Genomic DNA, 23,428 nt, shown 5'->3' on the forward strand with positions numbered 1-23,428 from the left:
GTAAGCAGGGTACATAGAGGTAAGCAGGGTACACAGAGGTAAGCAGGGTACACAGAGGTACGCAGAGGTACACAGAGGTAAGCAGGGTACATAGAGGTAAGCAGAGTACAGAGGTAAGCTTGGTACACAGAGGTAAACAGGGTAAACAGAGGTAAGCAGGGTACATAGAGGTAAGCAGGGTACACAGAGGTAAGCAGGGTACACAGAGGTAAGCAGGGTACATAGAGGTAAGCAGGGTACACAGAGGTAAGCAAGGTACAGAGGTAAGCAGGGTACACAGAGGTAAGCAGGGTACATAGAGGTAAGCAGCCTTCTGGATGGCAGACATTACGCCGCATATACCAGTCAGGAATCGCTGCTCAGTCAGGAATCGCTGTTCAGACTGTGGCTTCACATTTTCATTTCAATATACTGTTACCTCTTTATTTAGGTTGATGGCATGACGTTGATTCATTTTACTCTCAACATTGAAACAAGGTGAAATAAATAATATAATAAAATATAAAATGTTGCATCATTTCACCCACTCAATGGAGTATACCTGCAATCCCTCCCCCAGAACAGCCTATGAACGCGTCGAAAAGAGTTCCACAGGGATGCTGGCCCATGTCGACTCCAATGCTTCCCACAGTTGTGTCAAGTTGGCTGGATGTCCTTTGGGTGGTGGACCATTTTTGATACACACGGGAAACTGTTGAGTGTGAAAAACCCAGCAGAGTTGCATTTTTTTTTTTTAACAAACCGGTACGCCTGTCACCTACTACCATATCCTGTTCAAAGGCACTTAAATATTTTGTCTTGCCCATTCACCCTCTGAATGACACACATACACAATCCATGTCTCAATTGTCTCAGGGCTTTAAAGTCCTTCTTTAACCTGTCCCCTCCCCTTCATCTATACTGATTGAAGTGGATTTAACCGGGGGCATTAATAAGGGATCGTAGCTTTCACCTGGTCAGTCTATGTCAAGGAAATAGCAGATGTTCCTAATGATTTGTCCACTCAGTGTATATTGAACATAGGATACAAAATATGTTTTACATTTCTATGTGGAATTGTATACATAGTTCTTGCAAATTATGTTGAAATTAGATTGATTTAATCTGAAAAATTCAGGGCAGCGACCTTCCTGACCTGCTGCAGCTCTGATGTGTATCTCTGATGTGTATCTCTGATGTGCATCTCTGATGTGTATCTCTGATGTGCATCTCTGATGTGCATCTCTGATGTGCATCTCTGATGTGTATCTCTGATGTGTATCTCTGATGTGTATCTCTGATGTGTATCTCTGATGTGTATCTCTGATGTGCATCTCTGATGTGTATCTCTGATGTGCATCTCTGATGTGCATCTCTGATGTGTATCTCTGATGTGTATCTCTGATGTGTATCTCTGATGTGCATCTCTGATGTGCATCTCTGATGTGTATCTCTGATGTGCAGCTGGTCCGTGAGGAAACCACGTCTCTTTCATCTCGGTCTTTGTGACGCAAACATGCTATGTATAACACCTCCGTCTCGTTCCACAGATGCAAGCTGTACACTAAGAGTACAGGCCCACGCTAACACACACACACACACACACACACACACACACACACACACACACACACACACACACACACACACACACACACACACACACACACACACACACACACACACACACACACACACACACACCTCAAACAGTGTTTGACATTAGTTACAGCACGTCTGCAATTTTAATTAAAGAACGGCATTTTGCTTTCAAATATGAATAAAATGGTAACAAGAACAAATGGAAGTACTTAGGCCAGATCAATGATTTAAAATGAATAGCTAGCTAAACTCCTACCTTCTGTCTTTCTTTCTAATCTATCTTTAGATTTATGTCATCATTAGCAGTTCCTTTCCAACAGCATTACTCAGAGTGTGCTAGAAGAACATTCCGCCTGCTGGTTGGTTAATGTCATTAACATAGCAGCATTTCAACAGCATTGTAGGCTAGGTCAGGCTTTTGGTAGGACTGCGGTCTTTTCTGCTGACTTGTATGGCTCGTGGCCGCCATAGATGCGCGTCGACAAACTCCAAGCTGGTAATACCTGCCATGTCTCAGGGTTTTAAAAGTAGAGAGAGCAAAAGTCTGGAGGAAGATCAAGGCATCAATCGTGCCCTCACACAGGCAGGAGAATCGTTGCTTTCAAAACAGCTACGGTGTGAAAAAGAGCTCCTAATATAAAAAAAAAAACTATCTTAAGTCCTGTGTGAGTGTGTTGTCGTGGGTCTCCTTGCCCATCTAGTCTCATCTTAGTGAGAACCCTTTCACACGTCTATTATGGCTGTTCTGTCCTGGCTTCAAATTCATGTTTTTCATCCACCGTAGAGTAGAGAAGTTTGATTTCTGAAGAAGTCCATTGATGATTGGTTAAGCGTCAAACCCTGGTGAGACCACAGCCCTGTGTTGGGCCTGTGTGTCACAGAATTGTCACACACACACACTCTCTGGTCTGTTACTGTGTGTCAGAGAACTGTCACACACACTCTGGTCTGTCTCTGTGTGGTAGATCAGCAGGAGGGTGGACCGATAGCCCCTCTCCATCCGACTTGTCCATGGCACTCATGACAATGTCAACTCCACTGAAGAGAAGAGGCAAGGCTTTGTGTCTGAGGAATGTGTGTGTGTGTGTGTGTGTGTCCCCGCTATTTAGTGACAGCTGCTCAAAACAGGCGAAGGAAAAAGTCTGGAATGTAAACGGCTTTGAAGTCTTTCAGTCTCTCCATTCTTCCTCTGGTCCGCTGAGCTGAATGCGGAGAGGGTGGGGGTGAGAGAGAAGCCCCTTCCGGCTCTCATCTGCCCCGTAAGAACCATTATCCATTCTGAAAACGGACCCTTGAACTCCACGTCCACCTAGAACCTACAACAGAGAACGCGGTCATTAAAATGCCAAGCATTCCTCCAAATGTACCACCTGAAAAAGGACAGGACGTGGTTTGCGACGTGCCATCCTTGAGAGGTCGCGGTGTCATGAAGCTCTGGTTTTAAAAGGTGGGTTATATAATATAATACCACTGTAGACTTGACTTTAACTCTGGGGAAGATCAATGTGATGAAATAGAAAAAATGGACACAAAGTAACACCAACTGGTGTCCAAATAACAGCTTTTGAGTAGGAAGTTTAGTGAGAATTGATTTCTGACGTAACACCTCTCTACATTCAGCATCTCTTAAGACAATGAAGGAAAACACCAGGGTGCCTTTAGTTTGGAATATACTAATAATATACTAATAATATACTAATGATATACTAATAATGTAAAAATAATATACTAATAATATAAAAAATAATATACTAATAATATACTAATGATATACTAATAATATAAACATAATATACTAATGATATACTAATGATATACTAATGATATACTAATGCTATACTAATAATATACTAATGATATACTAATGATATACTAATAATATAAACATAATATACTAATGATATACTAATGATATACTAATGATATACTAATGCTATACTAATAATATACTAATGATATACTAATAATATAAACATAATATACTAATGATATACTAATAATATAAACATAATATACTAATGATATACTAATAATATAAACATAATATACTAATAATATAAACATAATATACTAATAATATACTAATGATATACTAATAATATACTAATAATATAAACATAATATACTAATGATATACTAATGCTATACTAATAATATACTAATGATATACTAATAATATACTAATAATATAAACATAATATACTAATGATATACTAATAATATACTAATGATATACTAATAATATAATAAAATAATAATAATATAATAATAATAATATTATAAAATAATAATAATATAAGCCTCTGTCTCACAGCTTTTACAGTTATTCTACTCTCTTTGGTGACTAACAGACAGGTACTCACCGTTAGGTTGGAGTTCACAGGGGCGTCTCCCTCTTGTATAAGGCAGCGCTGGTGGGCCCTTCAAACTGCAGCTTGATGGCCTGTTTCAGGTTGAGCTGGGGGTCCGTGGTCGTCATGACCACCATGCAGGGAGGAGATAAGGCACTACCGGGGGTTATAGACATCTTCTGGTTCTCCTCCCATGTCTCTCTCTGGGCCGGGCTCTGGACCAGGTAAGGGTAGCCCATAGGGAGACTGTCCCTGTTTTTGGGGCCATCTTGTCCAGGCGTCACCCCTAGAGAAGCCATGACAGAGTTCCACCTCCCCCCTCCGTACTGAGACCTCTCCTCCTGGATCAAGCTGGGGGAGTTGTGTTTACTGGGATAGTCGAACCCTGCTGGGTAGCCTTTGTAAGTCTGTTCAGAGTCATGCACCATGGCCGTGACTGTGCAGAGGGTGGGTGGAGGAGGGCTGGCCTTAGGGCACTGGGCCCTGTGGCTGGTTCCGTGCAGGCTGCCACGGGCAGAGCCGGGTGGAGGCAGGGTGGAGTGGCGGGAGCGGCAGCGTGGAAGGGAGTGCTGTTGGATCTGCTGGGTGAAGGACAGGCTGTCAGCGGGGACGGTCTGCACCGTGGCCTGGGAGTGGGCTGTGGAGCAGGAGGCTGTGGAGGAGGATGTCTGGGAGCTCTGGATGGAGTGGAAATGCTCGGCTGTGGAACCTGGGGAGCAGGAGGCTGAGGAGGTGCTAGCACCATGATGACGCCCTGCCTGGGCCACGTTACTCCCTGAGCAGGCGGAGGACGGGCTCTTCACAGTGGATGACCGTGGCGACAGGGTGTTGGGCGGGGGCAGACGGACCGAGTACGGTTTGGCTCCGTAGCTCTCCAGCAGCCTGACGATAGTGAAGTGGCCCCTCTTCCCGGCCACCTTGACGGGGCTGCGGCCGTACTTGTCTATGTGGTCTGGGTTGGCCCCTCCCTCCAGTAGCATGGCAACGATATTGGCGTGGCCCTCCTGAGCCGCAATGCTCAGTGCCGTGGCCCCCTGCTGGCGGCAGGCCAGATCCACGTTGACCCCCCTGACCTCCAGGAGCAGACGACCAGGCTCAACATGACCCCGCCAGGCTATGGAGTGCAAGGGGGGTCGTCCCTCCCCGTCCTGGGTGTTAGGGTCCGCCCCATGGCTCAACAGCAGCCCCACTGCCTCCAGGTTGCCCTGCCAGGAGGCCACGTGCAGCGCCGTGCGCCCCTCCCCGTCCCGGGACTCCAGGGGCACGCCTCCTTTCTCCATGATGAGGGCAGCCATGTCCAGATGATCCTCCAGCACCAGGAGGTAGAGGAGCGGGCGGCCCTCTGCGTCCCGTACGTCCGTGTCCGTGCCCCGCCTCATCAGTAGCTCCACCACCTCAGCGTGGCCCTCCAGGGCGGCGGCGCTCAGCGCAGAGTGGCCGTCGTACGCCCGGTGGTCGATGAGCGAGCGGCGGTCCAGCAGAAGCCTCACCGTGCCACAGTGGCCCTCCTGCGCGGCCAGGATGAGGGGCGTTCGTCCCTCGATGTCCATTTCTCCGACCCGCGCCGTGCTCCCACGCTCCGTCAGGACGGCACAGACCCCCCGGTGGCCATCGCAGGCGGCGGCGTGCAGCGGGGTCCAGCCCAGATCGTCTTTATGGTTCTCATCCAGCCCTCGGTCCAGAAGCGCTCTGACCACCTCCACGCTGCCCCGTGCTGCTGCCAGGCTCAGAGCTGTACGACCCTCCCCGTCGATGCCATCCACCGTAGCGCCCCAGAACAGCACCCTGCCCACTGTCGCAGAATGGCCCATTGCAGCAGCCGCCAACAGCGGGGTTACGGCAGCAGAAGTGGCGGCGGCGTGTGGCCCGGCGTTCTCGTCTACGTCGGCCCCAGCCTCTAACAACAGTTCTACCACTTCCTCATGACCTTCATACGCCGCCAGCAGCAGAGGGGTCATCCCATCCTGGTCCCTGTGCCCCGGGTCCGCCCCTCGCTCTAACAGCAGGCTGGCCACTTCGCCGTAACCTTTGACTCCAGCCGCTGTGGGCACACAGAGAGAAGCCACTGACAGGGCAGTACGGCCGTCTCCGTCGGCCAGGTCGACCTCTGCCCCGTGGTCCAGCAGGATCTCTACCGCCTCCCGATGGCCCATGTAGGCGGCGGCAATCAGTGGCGTGCGGCCCTCCCGGTCAACCTTGTCCACCTGCGCCCCGTGGTCCAGCAGAGTGAGGAGGATCTCCTCGTGACCCCCCCAGGCAGCCGCTCTTAGCGCCGATCGGCCTTCAGCATCACACCCGTCCACGTCCGCCCCTGCATCAAGGAGGAGGTGCACGGCCTCGGTGTGACCCCCCCAGGCCGCTGACCGCAAGGCCGTCCAGCCCTCGCTGTCTGCATGCTCCACCATCCCCAAGCCGGCCTCCTGCTCCAGCCCCCTGGCCCAGTCCAACAACATCCCCAGCACCCTGACATGGCCCTGCCTGGCAGACAGCGTTAAGGGGGTCTGGCCCTGGTGGTCACTGATCAGAGGGTCAGCCCCTCGGAACAGGAGTAGGTCGGTCACGTTGGCTGAGCCTGCATGGGCCGCACTGGCCAGGAGCGTGCGTCCGTCTGTGGGGTCGGCCCGGTTCACGCTGACCCCGCTGTCCAGTAGCACCCTCACTGTGTCCTGCCTCTCCAGCGCCTGCCCGATGATGGTCCCCCCTCCTCCTGCACAGTGTACCCCCACGCTGGGGCCTCCATCTGGGGCACAGGAGGGAGGGAACACCCCACTCTTCATCAGCAGCTGGAGGACCTCCTGCCTGACCAGGACAGGGGGCTGAGAGGCAGGGGAAGAGGGGGAAAAGGGCCTAGTCAGAGGGGGCACATCAGCCCACAAAAGCCACAGGGCCAGGAGGGCAGGGTTGTCCTTGTGCATGCCTGAGCTGACCAGGTGCGAGCCCATCTGACAGGTGTCCTCTGTGTTAAGGTGTGGGGCGCGCAAGGTGAGAGCCATGGCCAGCATGGTGTGTCCCTCAGACATGCTACACAAATACTTCTGGGTGCAGTACTTCACGTCCGTCAGCCACTCTGCAAAACTAGTGTGGAACAGGAGCTTTCTGCCTCCAAGTCCGTCGATGAGCAGCGTGGACAGAGCCTGTAGCCTGCTCTGGAAGTCCAGAGGGCTGAGGGACATGTCCTGGGTCCAGGTGGCGGTGTAGAGCTCCTGGGTGGTGAGGGGCCTGGGTGAGGCCAGGAGGGCGTTGAGGAGGGGCCTGACTTGGAGGAACAGGCCCCTGGGGAAGAGTCTCTGACAGAGCCACAGGTAGAGGCCGTTGAGGGTCCCGGGGATGTCCCGGATCTCCCGGAGACCCACCAAGGCCCCCGCCACACCGTCTAGAACGCGTTCCAGGAACAGGAAGCAGCCACCACTCTTGATGTGCAGCAGGTTGAGCATGTCGGCCGTCTCGGGGGTCAGCTGTCGGCGGAGCGCCCCCTCCTGGTCCAGCCTCCGCAGGATATAGTGCTGCACGTCACGCACAGGCGCAGGCTTACGCAGATCGTCCAGACACAGCTTACGGAAACCTACCGAGAGGAGAGAGAGAGAGAGAGAGAGAGAGCGACAGAGAGAGAGAGAGCGACAGAGAGAGAGAGAGAGAGAGAGAGAGAGAGAGCGAGAGAGCGAGAGAGAGAGAGAGAGAGAGAGAGAGAGAGAGAGATAATGTCACTTAACGTAACTTCAGAACAAACATTAGCTACTTCAGGAAGAGGTATTGGACTGTAGAAACAGATACATAAAAGGTGTTGTAACAGCAGTCAGCTTCAGTCAGCCAGTGGGATATCAAGACTACCATACAATGGCATTGGATTCACACTTCCATTTTTCACCGTTGGTGCCAGAGAGATATTTACTGGTGTTAAGCAGTGTGTGGTGGAAATCTCTCCTCCTCTCCAGCACAGACGTGTTCAGATGTCACCCACCCGATAGTAATGAGAGCATGGTGTTCTTCCGCGTTCTAAAATAAAACTACATTTTTTTGTCCCGTGTGGTTACTGAACACTACATCAAGCATTCAGCACGCCTGGGAAAAAAAGGAAGGAAACACAACGGTTTGTCACTCGTCGCTTTGTTGATGAACTGTTATTAACAGCCTTTCTGTTCTAGCAGTCACACTCTTTTTTTTCTTATTAGCACCGACTTGGCTGATAGCAACTTTTCCCTCGATATAGCAGCTTACTGCGTACGGCCCAGTACATCCCCGGGGCCAAGCTTCCTGCCATCCAGGACCTCTATACCATGCGGTGTCAGAGGAAAGCCCTAAGAATTGTCAAAGACCCCAGCCACCCTAGCCATGGACTGTTCTCCCTGCTACTGCACGGCAAGCGGTACTGGAGTGCCAAGTCTAGGTCCAAGAGGTTTCTAAACAGCTTCTACCCCCAAACCATATGACTCCTGAACAGCTAATCAAATGGCTACCCTGACTATTTGCTTTGCCCCCCCCCCTCTCTCTTTTACACCGCTGCTACTCTCTTTTGTTATCATCTATGCATCATCACTTTAATAACTCTACCTACATGTACATATTGACTCTGTACCGGTACCCCACCTGTATATAGTCTCGCTATTGTTATTTTATTGCTGCTCATTAACTACTTGTTACTTTTATTTCTTATCTGTATTTTTTTTAAACTGCATTGTTGGTTAAGGGTTTGTAAGTGAGTATTTCACTGTAAGGTTGTATTCGGCGCATGTGACTAATAACATTTGATATGTGGTTGTCTCACCTAGCTGACTTGAACATTTTGACCTTTATTTTAGCTGGGAGTCTCTGCTAAAAGGTGACTAACTGTAAGTCGCTCTGGATAAGACTGTCTTGCTAAATTACTAAGATGGTAGAAAAACGGCATTTACATTACAATACCCAAACATGGAAAAACAAATAAGAAAAATGTCTATTCTAGAAACGTTTTGTTAAAAAGCCTGACTGGAGATATTGTCCACGCTATATATAGGCTTGTTGAAAACACAGAACTATCAGTTGATCAACATGAGATACTATTGTTAGGCCTGGATTCAATCCTATCAAGCGTTAGAATAGCCCGGCGTTTCCTCAGATGATTTGGCGGTGTCGGAGATGTTAACTGCATTGGAGCTGTCAAATCGCTGAGTGGCTGCTCTTGACATGGTCCTAACTACATACAAAGGACACAGGAGGTCTGGACCTCGGTAAACTGTTTAAAAATAAATCTATTATAAAAATATATATATATATTTGTACACAAAGAAAATCAGTTACGGTTCAACATCTAAATAGGCTATTTCTCCCAACATCGATCAAAACTCAGAACGCTTATGTTTTATTATTATTGTTGTATTATTATTATTGTTGTATTATTATTATTGTATTATTATTATTATTGTATTATTATTATTATTATATTATTATTATTATATTATTATTATTATTGTATTATTATTATTATTGTATTATTATTATTATTGTTGTATTATTATTATTATTGTATTATTATTATTATTATTGTATTATTATTATTATTATTATATTATTATTATATTATTATTATTATTGTTGTATTATTATTGTTGTATTATTATTATTGTATTATTATTATTGTATTATTATTATTATTGTTGTATTATTATTATTATTATTGTATTATTATTATTATTGTTGTATTATTATTATTATTGTATTATTATTATTATATTATTATTATTATTGTTGTATTATTATTATTATTATTGTTGTATTATTATTATTGTTGTATTATTATTATTGTATTATTATTATTATTATTGTTGTATTATTATTATATTATTATTATTATTGTATTATTATTATTATTGTATTATTATTATTATTATTGTATTATTATTATTATTATTATTGTATTATTATTATTATTGTTGTATTATTATTATTATTGTATTATATTGATCTGACTGAGTTCTATTACCGCCTGCTTCTTTGTGAACGAGTGGAATCAACAACAGTGTTTTTTGTGTGTTTTTTTCCCCCTTCGCTATGTTCGTCTGCCTCCCGGATTTGCCTTTTTTAGCAGCACATTCACTACTCTCTAACGGCTAAAGAATTAACTTTCCCCTGCACAGGCCGAGACATGAAACGATCTACACCCCAGCTCGCAGACGCCTCTGCTGACTGTGTGGTTTGCTGAGATGCCGGATAAAAGACCATTTTAAAAGCGTCCCGCAACTCCTGCCGTGTCTATAGACATCTCCCAAACATACCTGAGAACATCTTACACACAGCCTTGTTCTGTCTGCGCACAGAGCAGACCAGGAGCAGCCAATTGGGCAGGAGGTGCTGGTGACTGGATAGGAGCTCTGTTATAGAGCTGCTCCTCCCTGGAGCCCCAGCACAGCTGGACACCTCACCGGCCCCATACCCCGATTCCAGGGAGTCTACCACCAGGAATAGGGACTGCTCTGGGGGAGGGAGGTTCAGCAAGGGCAACAACACCGCCCTGGAGGGGGGGGAGAGAAAGAGGAGTCATTTATTGAAATGTAATGTAGCTGGTATTTCATCACACATGGAACATAAACAGACCCAACAGCTGCAGCATCATTACTACATCATCATTACATCATTCAGTATATGGACATCATCATTACATCATCATTACATCATTCAGTATATGGACATCATCATTACATCATCATTACATCATTCAGTATATGACATCATCATTACATCATCACTACATCATCATTCAGTATATGGTCATCAACACTACATCATCATTACATCATTCAGTATATGGACATCATCATTACATTATTCAGTATATGGACATCAACACTACATCATCATTACATCATTCAGTATATGGACATCATCATTACATCATTCAGTATATGAACATCATCATTACATCATCATTACATCATTCAGTATATGGACATCATCACTACATCATCACTACATCATTCAGTATATGGACATCATCATTACATCATCATTGCATCATTCAGTATATGGACATCATCATTACATCATCATTACATCATTCAGTATATGGACATCATCATTACATCATTCAGTATATGGCATCATCATTACATCATTCAGTATATGGACATCATCATTACATCATTCAGTATATGGACATCATCATTACATCATTCAGTATATGGACATCATCATTACATCATTCAGTATATGGACATCATCATTACATCATCATTACATCATTCAGTATATGGACATCATCATTACATCATCATTACATCATTCAGTATATGGACATCATCATTACATAATTCAGTATATGGCATCATCATTACATCATTCAGTATATGGACATCATCATTACATCATTCAGTATATGGACATCATCATTACATCATTCAGTATATGGACATCATCATTACATCATTCAGTATATGGACATCATCATTACATCATCATTACATCATTCAGTATATGGACATCATCATTACATCATCATTACATCATTCAGTATATGGACATCATCATTACATCTTAGTGCCACAACGCTGCTCATTGGGGAATGAATGTAATTATATATATATTTCATGAGTGTGTGTGCGTTGTTAACATCTGCCTAAGTTACTGCTCAGATCTTCCAGTCTGGACGACAACCAGACGACGGGTCCGGAATGGCGACCCCAAATCCGGACACCCACGGCACATCCTTGTGGCGGCATGCCCGCTGTCAGAGAGCCTACCAAGGTAAACCACCAAGGGGGGGGGGGGGGGGGGGGGGACCGCAACGGCGATCACCAACCAGGACATCCCCTGGCCCTCCCTGGGGTACTTTGCAGCTTCCAGGGAACCTACCAAGGTACATCACTAGAAGGGACCGCAACGGCGATCACCAACCGGACATCAACTGCCATCCTTGTGGTGGACTGCTCCGCTTTCAGAGAAGCCAAGTTCAACCACCAGAGGGGACTGCAACGATGATCTACAAACAGGACACCACGTGTTCATTATTTTATGTTGATTTGTAACTTGCAGGACAAACAAGATCCAAACCACCAGGGGGGGGTATGTCAAGACGTTGCCTGTTTAGGTACATAAAGCCCATCCCCCTCTCCCTGCCACTCCCTGCCTCCCCCTTTCCTCCTTCAACCCATGCTGTGGTCACAGAGAGACGTCGTAAATTCCTGAGAATCTCCTCATGGCCAAACAGTATTAGAGAGAGGGTAAACTTTCAGGACAAAGGGATTTCTTCCACCTCACAGAACTTGAGGTACAAACAGATTTCAGGTTCCAGAAAAAGTATAAAAGATCGGTGAAGATTCCAGCTATTAACTGGTCCGTTTGTCACAACTTGGGAAACTCGTGGGAGACTGTGTGGCTACATTACCATACCGCTGTTTATATAATAACCTCAGATATGAGGTTTACATCTAATTGTTGTAAGATGAATGAGTGAGTATGATACTGTTTGTATAATTGTGTAATATGATGTTGGACTGTTTAATTAAGAAAAATACAATTCCTTTTTATTTGAACTAAATCCGAGGACCCGCCCCTGAGCCCAGTTGGGTCAGACATCCTGGGACAGCCCCTTTCTGCAATCCTAATAAAAACCCAACTCTGAGAAATTATCACTAGACCATGTTTTTTCTCCATTAGGAGGAGACGAAGGTTGTGGACAATTCCTGAATCTTTAACCATACCACGTGGTTAAACTCTTAGACGAATAAGAACAAGTCTTTGATATTGACTACTAGTCTGCAGCTAGGAATTCGGTATCATTGAACGCGAAGAACGACAACCGCCGAAACATCCATTCTGTAACGAATGTCACTCTGTACTATCCACAATAACCAAGACAGACGAAACTCTCCAACAGAAACTAACTTTTCTCCAGCGATCAAGACGACACACTGAGCGTAAATATATATATTGATTGCAATTGTTCCCGAATGAGTGAGCGTTCATGTGTAAAGGATTAGCATGTCAATTGTTATAATTATGAACTCTGTAGTGACTTCTTAGTCGACCCCCATTTTCCCTTTGTCTAACAAGCCGCCATGCCGGTTCAGCCCACTAGGGCATATTTCTCCTATCATTTCATGTAACCATTTTAAGTTTGTTTGTTTGTTTGTGCATTTCTGTGAATTACTTAGTTAGTAATAAATAAATGATTTAAGACAATTGATGTATGGATGACTCATAGTGAAAACTGGGTTTGTGCAGATAACCAACAATTTACGACGTTTGGAATGAGACTAACGTGAGGTAAAGTAAATAATCATTAATCAGAAGACTATAGATCAGATATGAAAATATCTGAAAGGTTATATTGGGAAATTATAACTTTGTAATCTGAGTACTTTCCCTGGTGCCCCAACTTCCTAGTTAATTAGTTACGTTATTAATCAGTTGATCGCGTAATAACTAATTACAGGAATCTTTGATAAAAACTAAGTCTTCAATTTTATGATAGCAAAGACACGACAATGGACATCATCACTACATCATCATTCAGTATATGGACATCATCATGACATCATCACTACATCATTCAGTATATGGACATCATCATGACATCATCATTACATCATTCAGTATATGGACATCATCATGACATCATCACTACATCATTCAGTATATGGACATCATCATTACATCATTCAGTATATGGACATCATCACTACATCATTCAGTATATGGACATCATCATTACATCATTCAGTATATGGACATCATCATTACATCATTCAGTATATGACATCATCATTACATCATTCAGTATATGACATCATCATTACATCATTCAGTATATGGACATCATCATTACATCATCATTACATCATTCAGTATATGGACATCATCACTACATCATTCAGTATATGGACATCATCATGACATCATCATTACATCATTCAGTATATGGACATCATCATGACATCATCACTACATCATTCAGTATATGGACATCATCATTACATCATTCAGTATATGGACATCATCATTACATCATTCAGTATATGGACATCAACACTACATCATCACTACATCATTCAGTATATGGACATCATCATTACATCATTCAGTATATGGACATCATCATTACATCATTCAGTATATGGACATCAACACTACATCATCACTACATCATTCAGTATATGGACATCATCATTACATCATTCAGTATATGGACATCATCATTACATCATTCAGTATATGGACATCAACACTACATCATCACTACATCATTCAGTATATGGACATCATCATTACATCATTCAGTATATGGACATCATCATTACATCATTCAGTATATGGACACCATTAAAGGATGCTGCTATCTAGGAAGTGAAACCTACTATGGACTTGCTTCCCCCCCTCACCTAGACCAGTAGATGTATTATTACAGTATAGTAAAAGACACCTGGACAGGCCACTTCTATATGGTGTTCTATAGAGTCCCCTGGGACATGACACTTCTATAGAGTCCCCTGGGACAGGCCACTTCTATATGGTGTTCTATAGAGTCCCCTGGGACATGACACTTCTATAGAGTCCCCTGGGACAGGACACATCTATATGGTGTTCTATAGAGTCCCCTGGGACAGGACACATGGTGTTCTATAGAGTCCCCTGGGACAGGACACATCTATATGGTGTTCTATAGAGTCCCCTGGGACAGGACACATGGTGTTCTATAGAGTCCCCTGGGACAGGACACATGGTGTTCTATAGAGTCCCCTGGGACAGAACACCTCTATATGGTGTTCTATAGAGTCCCCTGGGACAGGACACTTCTATAGAGTCCCCTGGGACAGGACACATGGTGTTCTATAGAGTCCCCTGGGACAGGACACATGGTGTTCTATAGAGTCCCCTGGGACATGACACATGGTGTTCTATAGAGTCCCCTGGGACAGGACACATGGTGTTCTATAGAGTCCCCTGGGACAGGACACATGGTGTTCTATAGAGTCCCCTGGGACAGGACACATGGTGTTCTATAGAGTCCCCTGGGACAGGACACATGGTGTTCTATAGAGTCCCCTGGGACAGGACACATGGTGTTCTATAGAGTCCCCTGGGACAGGACACCTCTATATGGTGTTCTATAGAGTCCCCTGGGACAGGACACATGGTGTTCTATAGAGTCCCCTGGGACAGGACACATGGTATTCTATAGAGTCCCCTGGGACAGGAGGGAGGGTGGCTTCACCACACTTAGGCCTTGTAAAAACCATTGAGTAATCCAGGAAGAGTGGGAGTTTAGTGTGTGTGTGTGTGTGTGAGTAATTTAATGCGGGTGAAGACATTATGGCGTTGCAGTTGTTTTAACAGTGTCTGTCACCCTGCTAGTGTCTGCTTCAGCAGGGATATAAACGCAATGAAGTATTACATATAACACTTGTAAAAGGTTATGTAACAATATTGAAGTCTTTGTTGAACAGCCTTGGTCATTCACAGCCATTCAACAATGGATTCCACACTCCTACACTTAGACTCTTCTAGAAGGACCCAAAGGGAAGGTGTCCGCTAATGTAAACATACAAAACAGCCGTTTTGAATCAAATCAAATGTTATTGGTCACATACACATGGTTGGCAGATGTTAATACGAGTGTACGCTTCTAGATCCGACAGTAATATCTAACAATTCCCCAACAAAAACTCGGTTTAATGTAAGTGGTTAATCAGAAACAAAGGCACATTCACTCTGTACCGTCCTGCTCTAACTAACCTCACAATTAAAGGTAGTTACCTTATACAAACAAATCTAAAAGGGATGGAAAAAGAAAATGTATACAGGTGAAGTCAGAAGTTTACGTACATTTAGGTTGGAGACATTAAAACTCGTTTTTCAACCACTCCACAAATGTCTTGTTAACAAACTATAGTTTTGGCAAGTCGGTTAGGACATCTACTTTGTGCATGACAAGTCATTTTTCCAACAATTGTTTACAGACAGATTATTTCACTTATAATTCCAGTGGGTCAGAATTGTACATACACTAGGTTGACTGTGCCTTTAAACAGCTTGGTAAATTCCATAAAATGATGTAATGGCTTTAGAAGCTTCTGATAGGCTAATTGACATCATTTGAGTCAATTGGAGGTGAACCTGCGGATGTATTTCAAGGCCTACCTTCAAACTCAATGCCTCTTTGCTTGACATCATGGGGAAATCATTAGAAATCAGCCAAGACCTCAGAAATTTTTTTGTAGACCTCCACAAGTCTGGTTCATCCTTGGGAGCAATTTCCAAACGCCTGAAGGTACCGTGTTCATCTGGACAAACAATAGTACGCAAGTATAAACACCATGGGACCATGCAGCAGTCATACCGCTCAGGAAGGAGACGCGTTCTGTCTCCTAGAGATTAACGTACTTTGGTGCGAAAAGTGCAAATCAATCCCAGAACAACAGCAAAGGACCTTGTGAAGATGCTGGAGGAAACAGGTACAAAAGTATCCACAGTAAAATGAGTCCTATATCTACATAACCTGAAAGGCCGCTCAGCAAGGAAGAAGCCACTGCTCCAAAACCACCATAAAAAAAGCCAGACTATGGTTTGCAACTGCACATGGGGACAAAGATCGTACATTTAGGAGAAATGTCCTCTGGTCTGATAAAACAAAAATGGAACTGTTTGGCCATAATGACCATTGTTATGTTTGGAGGAGAAAGGGGGAAGCTTGCAAGCCGAAGAACACCATCCCAACCGTGAAGCACGGGGGTGGCAGCATCATGTTGTGGGGGTGCTTTGCTGCAGGGGGGACTGGTGCGCTTCACAAAATACATGGCATCATGAGGATGGGAAATTATGTGGATATATTGAAGCAACATCAAGACATCAGTCAGGAAGTTAAAGCTTGGTTGCAAATGGGTCTTCCAAATGGACAATGACCCCAAGCATACTTCCAAGGTTGTGGCAAAATGGACTAAGGACAACAAAGTCAAGGTATTGGAGTGGCCATCACAAAGCCCTGACCTCAATCCTGTAGAAACTTTGTGGGCAGAACTGAAAAGGTGTCTGCAAGCAAGGAGGCCTACAAACCTGACTCAGTTACACCAGCTCTGTCAGGAGGAATGGGCCAAAATTCACCCAACTTATTGTGGGAAGCTTGTGGAAGGCTACCCGAAACATTTGACCCAAGTTAAACAATTTAAAGGCAATGCTACCAAATACTAATTGAGTGCATGTAAACTTCTGACCCACTGGGAATGTGATGAAAGAAATAAGAGCTGAATTAAATAATTCTCTCTACTATTATTCTGACATTTCACATTCTTAAAATAAAGTGGTGATCCTAAATGACCTAAAACAGGGAATTTTTACTGGGATTAAATGTCAGGAATTGTGAAAAACTGAGTTTAAATGTATTTGGCTAAGTTGTATGTAAACTTCAGACTTCAACTGTATATAAATATATGGATGAGTGATGACCGAGTGTCATAGGCAAGATGCAATAGATGGTATAAGATGCAATATATACACATATGAGATGAGTAACGTAAGATATGTAAACATTATTAAAGTAGAATTGTTTAAAGTGACTAGTGAGTCAATGTAGGCAGCAGCCTCTGAGTTAGTGACGGGCGGCAGGTAGCCTAGTGGTTAGAGCATTGGGCCAGTAACCGAAAGGTGGCTAGATCAAATCCCCGAGCTGACAAGGTAAAAATCTGTTGTTCTGCCTCTGAACAAGGCAGTTAACCCACTGTTTCCTGGTAGGCCGTCATTGTAAATAAGAATTTGTTCTTAACGGACTTGCCTTGTTTTATTTGCTGTTTAACAGTCTGATGGCCTTGAGCTAGAAGCTGTTTTTTCAGTCTCTCGGGCCCAGCTTTGACGCACCTGTACTGATACAATACAGCCTCATGAACACAATATATGGGTTGCAGTCCTTGTTTTCCATTACTGAACGATAGACTCAGCTTGAGTTTATGTAAAAGCACTTTGTGCCTTTTAAGAGAAGGAATTTAAAAGTGAATGCTCCGTTCCAAAACTTCCTGGTCACAAGCTTGTGTCTTACTAATTGGATAACAGGGAAAGTTTGTGTGTGTGTGTGTGTGTCTTGAGCACATGCATGCACAGAACCACATTAACGGCCCTTTAATTGACTGAGGGCTTCCTGCTCCATCCTGTCCTCGTGGTCCTGGCCACAGGCTAACCTTTGACCCTCTCAGCCCTGCTGTAAATTGGACACGGTGTGGAGAAGAGGCTGACAACACAGGCCCTGTGAGCCCTAATTCGCCCAAAGTTTTTAAAAAAGTAAAAAAAAAAAAAAAAAGGTTTAAAACAGACGAGCTTTTTAGCAACGGGCCAGCCTTGTGGAACAGAAATTAGATTAGACTAGAGAGAACAGCATAGTTTAAAGGACGGTTAAGGACAAACTTTACGAGGGAAGATAGCTGGAAGAAAGGCAGTGGAAAAGGTGGTTGGTAGTTGGGTCGACTAGCCATTGTTGATGTTGACAGTGTAAGCTAAGCGGTTATATAGGACTCTAATGGCTCCAGCTAGCATCTGTTCAAATCTAAGGATTCTCTGTATATTCGTTCGCTGCCACTCCGAGCTCACGTTTCCCCTGTTTGTCGACCACTGTTTAGTGTTCACATGACAGTGGCTCAACCACAACCCCTTTCTCTCACTCAGGCGCCAAACACACACAGATCTCTCCAGGCTATGGGTCAGTCTGAGGGCAAATGTGGAATGTATCCCTAATACTTCACACCAGAAACACAGCAAACAGGGAGGGAGAGCGTTCCTCCACAACCAGCGTCAACATCAGACAGCAGCGGAGAGACAGAGAGGGTCCCCTCGTGAGAACGACGACCTCACCGAGCGGTACCAACGACTCAAAGTCTCTGCGAACTCGAGGGAACGCATTTTTCACGTCTTTGTTTCTAAAAGGACGTGTCATAAATAGCATTGTAGCGTTCATTCAGACTGAGAGGTCGATTGTGAGAGCACTTGAATGGCTTGTATTATGAGCGGAGAAATACATTCTTATACAAACCAAGGAAAGCGGGACAATCGCTCACTTTTCACTGTGGCTCTTTTGGTCTTCTTTGTTCGACTAAACAACACGAGCAGTGACAGGCTTTTAGTACGGAATCTGAATGTTTATGGAAAACTCACTTATTACCTGTAAGAAGTGGTCACGGACAGTCATCTTGGAGAACTGGTCTGCTTGGTGATGATGTCACTTCCCTTCCAAATGCATTAACGCTACTATGACTATTCGCATGCTACTGTGAACAAATGAAACAATGGGTTTCTTTGTCCAGACATATGTATCCCTATCAATCATGACGGACTCAATGTTTGAGTTTTGACAAACCTCAAATCTCGCTATAGAAATTTCACATCCATTTTATTTTTAATTTTTTTTGCAGACAGAATGTGTTGAATTCACATCAAAAGAGAGCAATTCACAAAGCTGTCTAGATAAGTTGGTTAGTAACGCTAGGGAGTAATATAGAGTGCAGACCTTTTGAAGGTGTCATCCGGGTCCCTCTGGCAGTGTAGGGGCTCCAGGGTGGGAGCCACCAAGGGGGTGTCCAGTGTGTCCCTGTACCCCAGGGGGAGGAGGGGGCTGGCCCTCAGCTGATCCACTAGGCCCAGGACAAACCTCCACACCGCCATGCTCCTTCCATCCTCCCGCTGGCAGAAGTGAAATGCAAGGCAGTGGGGCGCCAGCCCCACCCGCAGCCCTGTGTCTGAGGTGGGCCATACTGCCTCCGTGCATAGAGCTGTCTTTCCTGCCCCAGGACCCCCAGTTACCAGGATCCCCGGGGGCCGGCCGGGAGCGGGCTTGGCCTCCAGACAGCGCTGGAGCTTTTCCAGGGCCCATTCCCGGCAGTAGAAGCGGCGGCCCCGTAGCAGGCTGGTGTTATGGCTGCTGCCACTCATCGGGCCCCTGGGAACCAACCAGGAGACACTCCAACACGGGTCCAACGTCCCATACTCCCCAGCGTCTCTTATAGTTTCTCTTTCAATTTGAACGTACTATACAACACCTTTGGTAGCTCTGGCAGTGACAAGGTGACAGGGTACTGTCCTGGAGGTTCTGCGTCAGACGTTATGATCTGGGGACTCCTCCAGATACCATCCCAGAGTCTCTTAATCCTCCCCAGTTGTCTGTAGGCAACTTGGATCAGTCCTCTGGATACTCTGGTGCGTGGCGAGAGATCCTTTCATCTCTCCACAGGTTCCTCCAGTCAATCGGTGTGTCTCTCTGCCGTCTCAACCTGGTCCTCAGGTTAGAAAAAAAACCAAACAAGGAAATGGACCATGAATAGAATGTATCTGCCGCTACAGAACTCCAGTACTGACACGCTCGCTCACACACCACTCCTGTCCTCCGTCAGAGAGAGAGGAAAAAAAGAGAGAGAGAGAGAGACAGAGTGAGAGATTACCACAAGGGCTCACTTAACCACAGATAAAAAAATCTCCTTGTTTTATCTCCCCAACCCTTCCTAACATAACATGCTACCTAAATCTTCTGTGTCTGCTGCTGACAGTCCTGCTTCCTCGCTTTTCTCTTCTGGAGTCTCTCTGTACAGTTGGCTCATATGGAATTCCCTCCTCTTTCACACGCCCCTTCTCTCTCTCTCTCTCTCCACCCTCTCACCCTCTCAGCTGCTCTCCGGTTTTTCTTGTCCTCTTTTTTTCCGCTCCTCCCCTCCCGTTTCTCAGCATGTCAGGGCATGTATTGAAGCAGAGGCATTTAAACTGCGAGCGAGCGAGTGAGGAAAGAAGAGAAAAGAGAGAATAAGAAACGTGATCCAAGATAGGAGGAGTTGGACGGCTTGTTTGGGGTCAAAGTTCATCCACAGCAGCATGCTTTAACTGAGGCTCACACCCCTCCTGGGTCCACCTTGTCCTGGGTCTGGGAGCGAGGGACGAGCTCCAACACTCCTGTCTAAATACTCCTCACATGGTTATTATTAAACAGATGTGATAAAAACAGAACCCTGCTGTTGCCGCAGGAACGCAACTGAAGAATAAATCCAACCTTCTGCAGTCGCTGACAAAGCCACTTTGTTGACTTCATAGCAAGCAAAAAAATGGGGTACTGATGCCGACTGTGCTTGAAATAAACTGAGAAAGCGTGCAAAGCTCAGAGAGGTGTTTCAAATAGGCTACACATGTATTATTGTATCCCTATATGAACTATGAGGTAATGTTAAAATACATGGATTTGGTGTTTCTCTGTGACATCCAGAGAATAAAGGGTATTCAAAGCCCTCTGTGAAGAAGTAACTAGTCTATGGCCGGAGAGTAACAGATGTTCAAAGCATTTATTTTTCAACTCGAAGCAATGAGCCCAATCAGTTCTCCATGACAACAAAATCATAAACAGAGTAGGCTAATAAGTGCTTCGTTTTTGAGTTATGCTCCGGTAAAACAACTTGGCTAATATATATTTACAAATCCTATAAATGGAAGCTCAAGGGGTATTAAATTAATTGGAATGACTGCAAATCTCACAGAGTTCAGTTTTTAATTTAAGATCTAACCTAATTGTATTATTAGCTGTAGTAGAAAGCAATGGGTTTGAAGAAGCCTCCATAACAAACTCATTAAGTAAAATACAACATCCAATTACAGCCAGCTATGTAAACGCTAACATGGATTTATCCTGCAATAGATGGTCGTTCCATTGGTAATATAAACTCAGCAAAAAAAGAAACGTCCCTTTTTTAGAATCCTGTCTTTTAAAGATATTTGGATTTTTACAAATTAACTTCACAGATCTTCATTGTAAAGGGTTTAAACACCGTTTCCCATGCTTGTTCAATGAACCATAAACAATTAATGAACATGCACCTGTGGAACAGTTGTTAAGACACTAACAGCTTACAGACGGTAGGCAATTAAGGTCACAGTTATGACAATTTAGGACACTAAAGAGGCCTTTCTACTGACTCTGAAAAACACCAAAAGAAAGATTTCCAGAGTCCCTGCTCATCTGTGTGAACGTGCCTTAGGCATGCTGCAAGGAGGCATGAGGACTGCAGATGTGGTCAGGGCAATACATTGCAATGTCCATACGGTGAGACGCCTAAGACAGCGCTACAGGGAGACAGGACAGACAGCTGATCGTCCTCGCAGTGGCAGACCACGTGTAATATCTGCACAGGATCGGTACATCCGAACATCACACCTGCAAGGCAGGTACAGGATGGCAACAACAACTGCCTGAGTTACACCAGGGAACGCACAATCCCTCCATCAGTGCTCAGACTGTCCGCAATAGGCTGAGAGAGGCTGGACTGAAGGCTTGTAGGCCTGTTGTAAGGCAGGTCCTCACCACACATCACTGGCAACAACGTCGCCTATGGGCACAAACCCACCGTCACTGGACCAGACAGGACTGGCAAAAAGTTATCTTCACTGACGAGTCACGGTTTTGTCTCACCAGGGGTGATGGTCGGATTCGTGTTTATCGTCGAAGGAATGAGCGTTACACCGAGGCCTGTACTCTGGAGCGGGATCGATTTGGAGGTGGAGGGTCCGGGGGCGGTGTGTCACAGCATCATCGGACTGAGGTTGTTGTCATTGCAGGCAATCTCAACGCTGTGCGTTACAGGGAAGACATATTCCTCCCTCATGTGGTACCCTTCCTGCAGGCTCATCCAGACATGACCCTCCAGCATGACAATGCCACCAGCCATACTGCTCGTTCTGTGAGTGATTTCCTGCAAGGAATGTCAGTGTTCTGCCATGGCCAGCAAAGAGCCCGGATCTCAATCCCATTGAGCACGTCTGGGACCTGTTGTATTGGAGGGTGAGGGCTAGGGCCATTCCTCTCAGAATTGTCCGGGAACTTGCAGGTGCCTTGGTGGAAGAGTGGGGTAACATCTCACAGCAAGAACTGGCAAATCTGGTGCAGTCCATGAGGAGGAGATGCACTGCAGTACTTAATGCAGCTGGTGGCCACACCAGATACTGACTGTTACTTTTGATTTTGACCCCCCCCCCCCTTTGTTCAGGAACACATTATTCAATTTCTGTTAGTCACATGTCTGTGGAACTTGTTCAGTTTATGTCTCAGTTGTTGAATCTTGTTATATGTTCATACAAATACTTACACATGTTAAGTTTGCTGAAAATAAACCCAGTTGACAGTGAGAGGACGTTTACTTTTCTTGCTGAGTTTACATGTTTGTCTTCTAATGCCTCTTAAAGGGGAAAATAATCAGATTACATTACAGAGTTTGGCTAATCCAAAAAGTGATGTTACTGAGCACAATTTGACAGTTAACTAGTAACTAACAGATTACATTAAGAAAGTAACCCTGTCTATGGCAGAATATCCATGACTACATGTATCACTTCAGTAATCAATCCACTTCAGTCAATACATTAATCAATAGATCAGTCTAGTAGGATCTGTTTAAGTGAAATGTGGTCCTGTGGTGGAAGGGATCGTTAGATACCTGATATGGTAATCCTAGCCTAAAGAGCCATCTGGGGAACTGCCTGCCATTAGACTGACATAGAGACATTCCTGTCGTTTCGCTTGG

The 23,428-nt window shown here is 44.9% G+C and overlaps 1 protein-coding gene across 2 annotated transcripts; it reads right to left on the reverse strand.

Moving 5' to 3' along the window:
* Positions 1–1,689: 1,689 nt before the first annotated feature.
* Positions 1,690–22,864, reverse strand: LOC139546238 (ankyrin repeat domain-containing protein 50-like). Of its 2 annotated transcripts, XM_071354375.1 has the most exons (5): positions 20,392–22,864; positions 19,387–20,252; positions 10,181–10,416; positions 3,945–7,494; positions 1,690–2,897 (listed from the first exon to the last, which is right to left on the reverse strand). In XM_071354375.1, exons 2-4 carry the CDS (start codon positions 19,806–19,808, stop codon positions 3,959–3,961), a joined length of 4,194 nt encoding a protein of 1,397 aa, XP_071210476.1. In that variant the 5' UTR covers positions 19,809–20,252; positions 20,392–22,864; the 3' UTR covers positions 1,690–2,897; positions 3,945–3,958. The 2 variants fall into 2 exon arrangements, with proteins under 2 accessions (XP_071210476.1, XP_071210475.1); XM_071354374.1 differs by having other exon boundaries at positions 19,387–22,864.
* Positions 22,865–23,428: the final 564 nt, after the last annotated feature.

This window comes from Salvelinus alpinus, chromosome 20 (assembly GCF_045679555.1).
Source record: "Salvelinus alpinus chromosome 20, SLU_Salpinus.1, whole genome shotgun sequence".
Classification (NCBI taxonomy): Eukaryota; Metazoa; Chordata; class Actinopteri; order Salmoniformes; family Salmonidae; genus Salvelinus; species Salvelinus alpinus.

Coding starts and splice junctions, on each gene's coding strand:
- LOC139546238 (XM_071354375.1), bottom strand. CDS start 19,808: ATGAGTGGCAGCAGCCATAACACCAGCCTGCTACGGGGCCGCCGCTTC. Junction 10,417..19,386: donor CCGGATGACACCTTCAAAAG/GTCTGCACTCTA, acceptor CCCCCCCTCCAG/GGCGGTGTTGTTGCCCTTGC. Junction 7,495..10,180: donor TGTGTGTAAGATGTTCTCAG/GTATGTTTGGGA, acceptor TCCTCTCGGTAG/GTTTCCGTAAGCTGTGTCTG.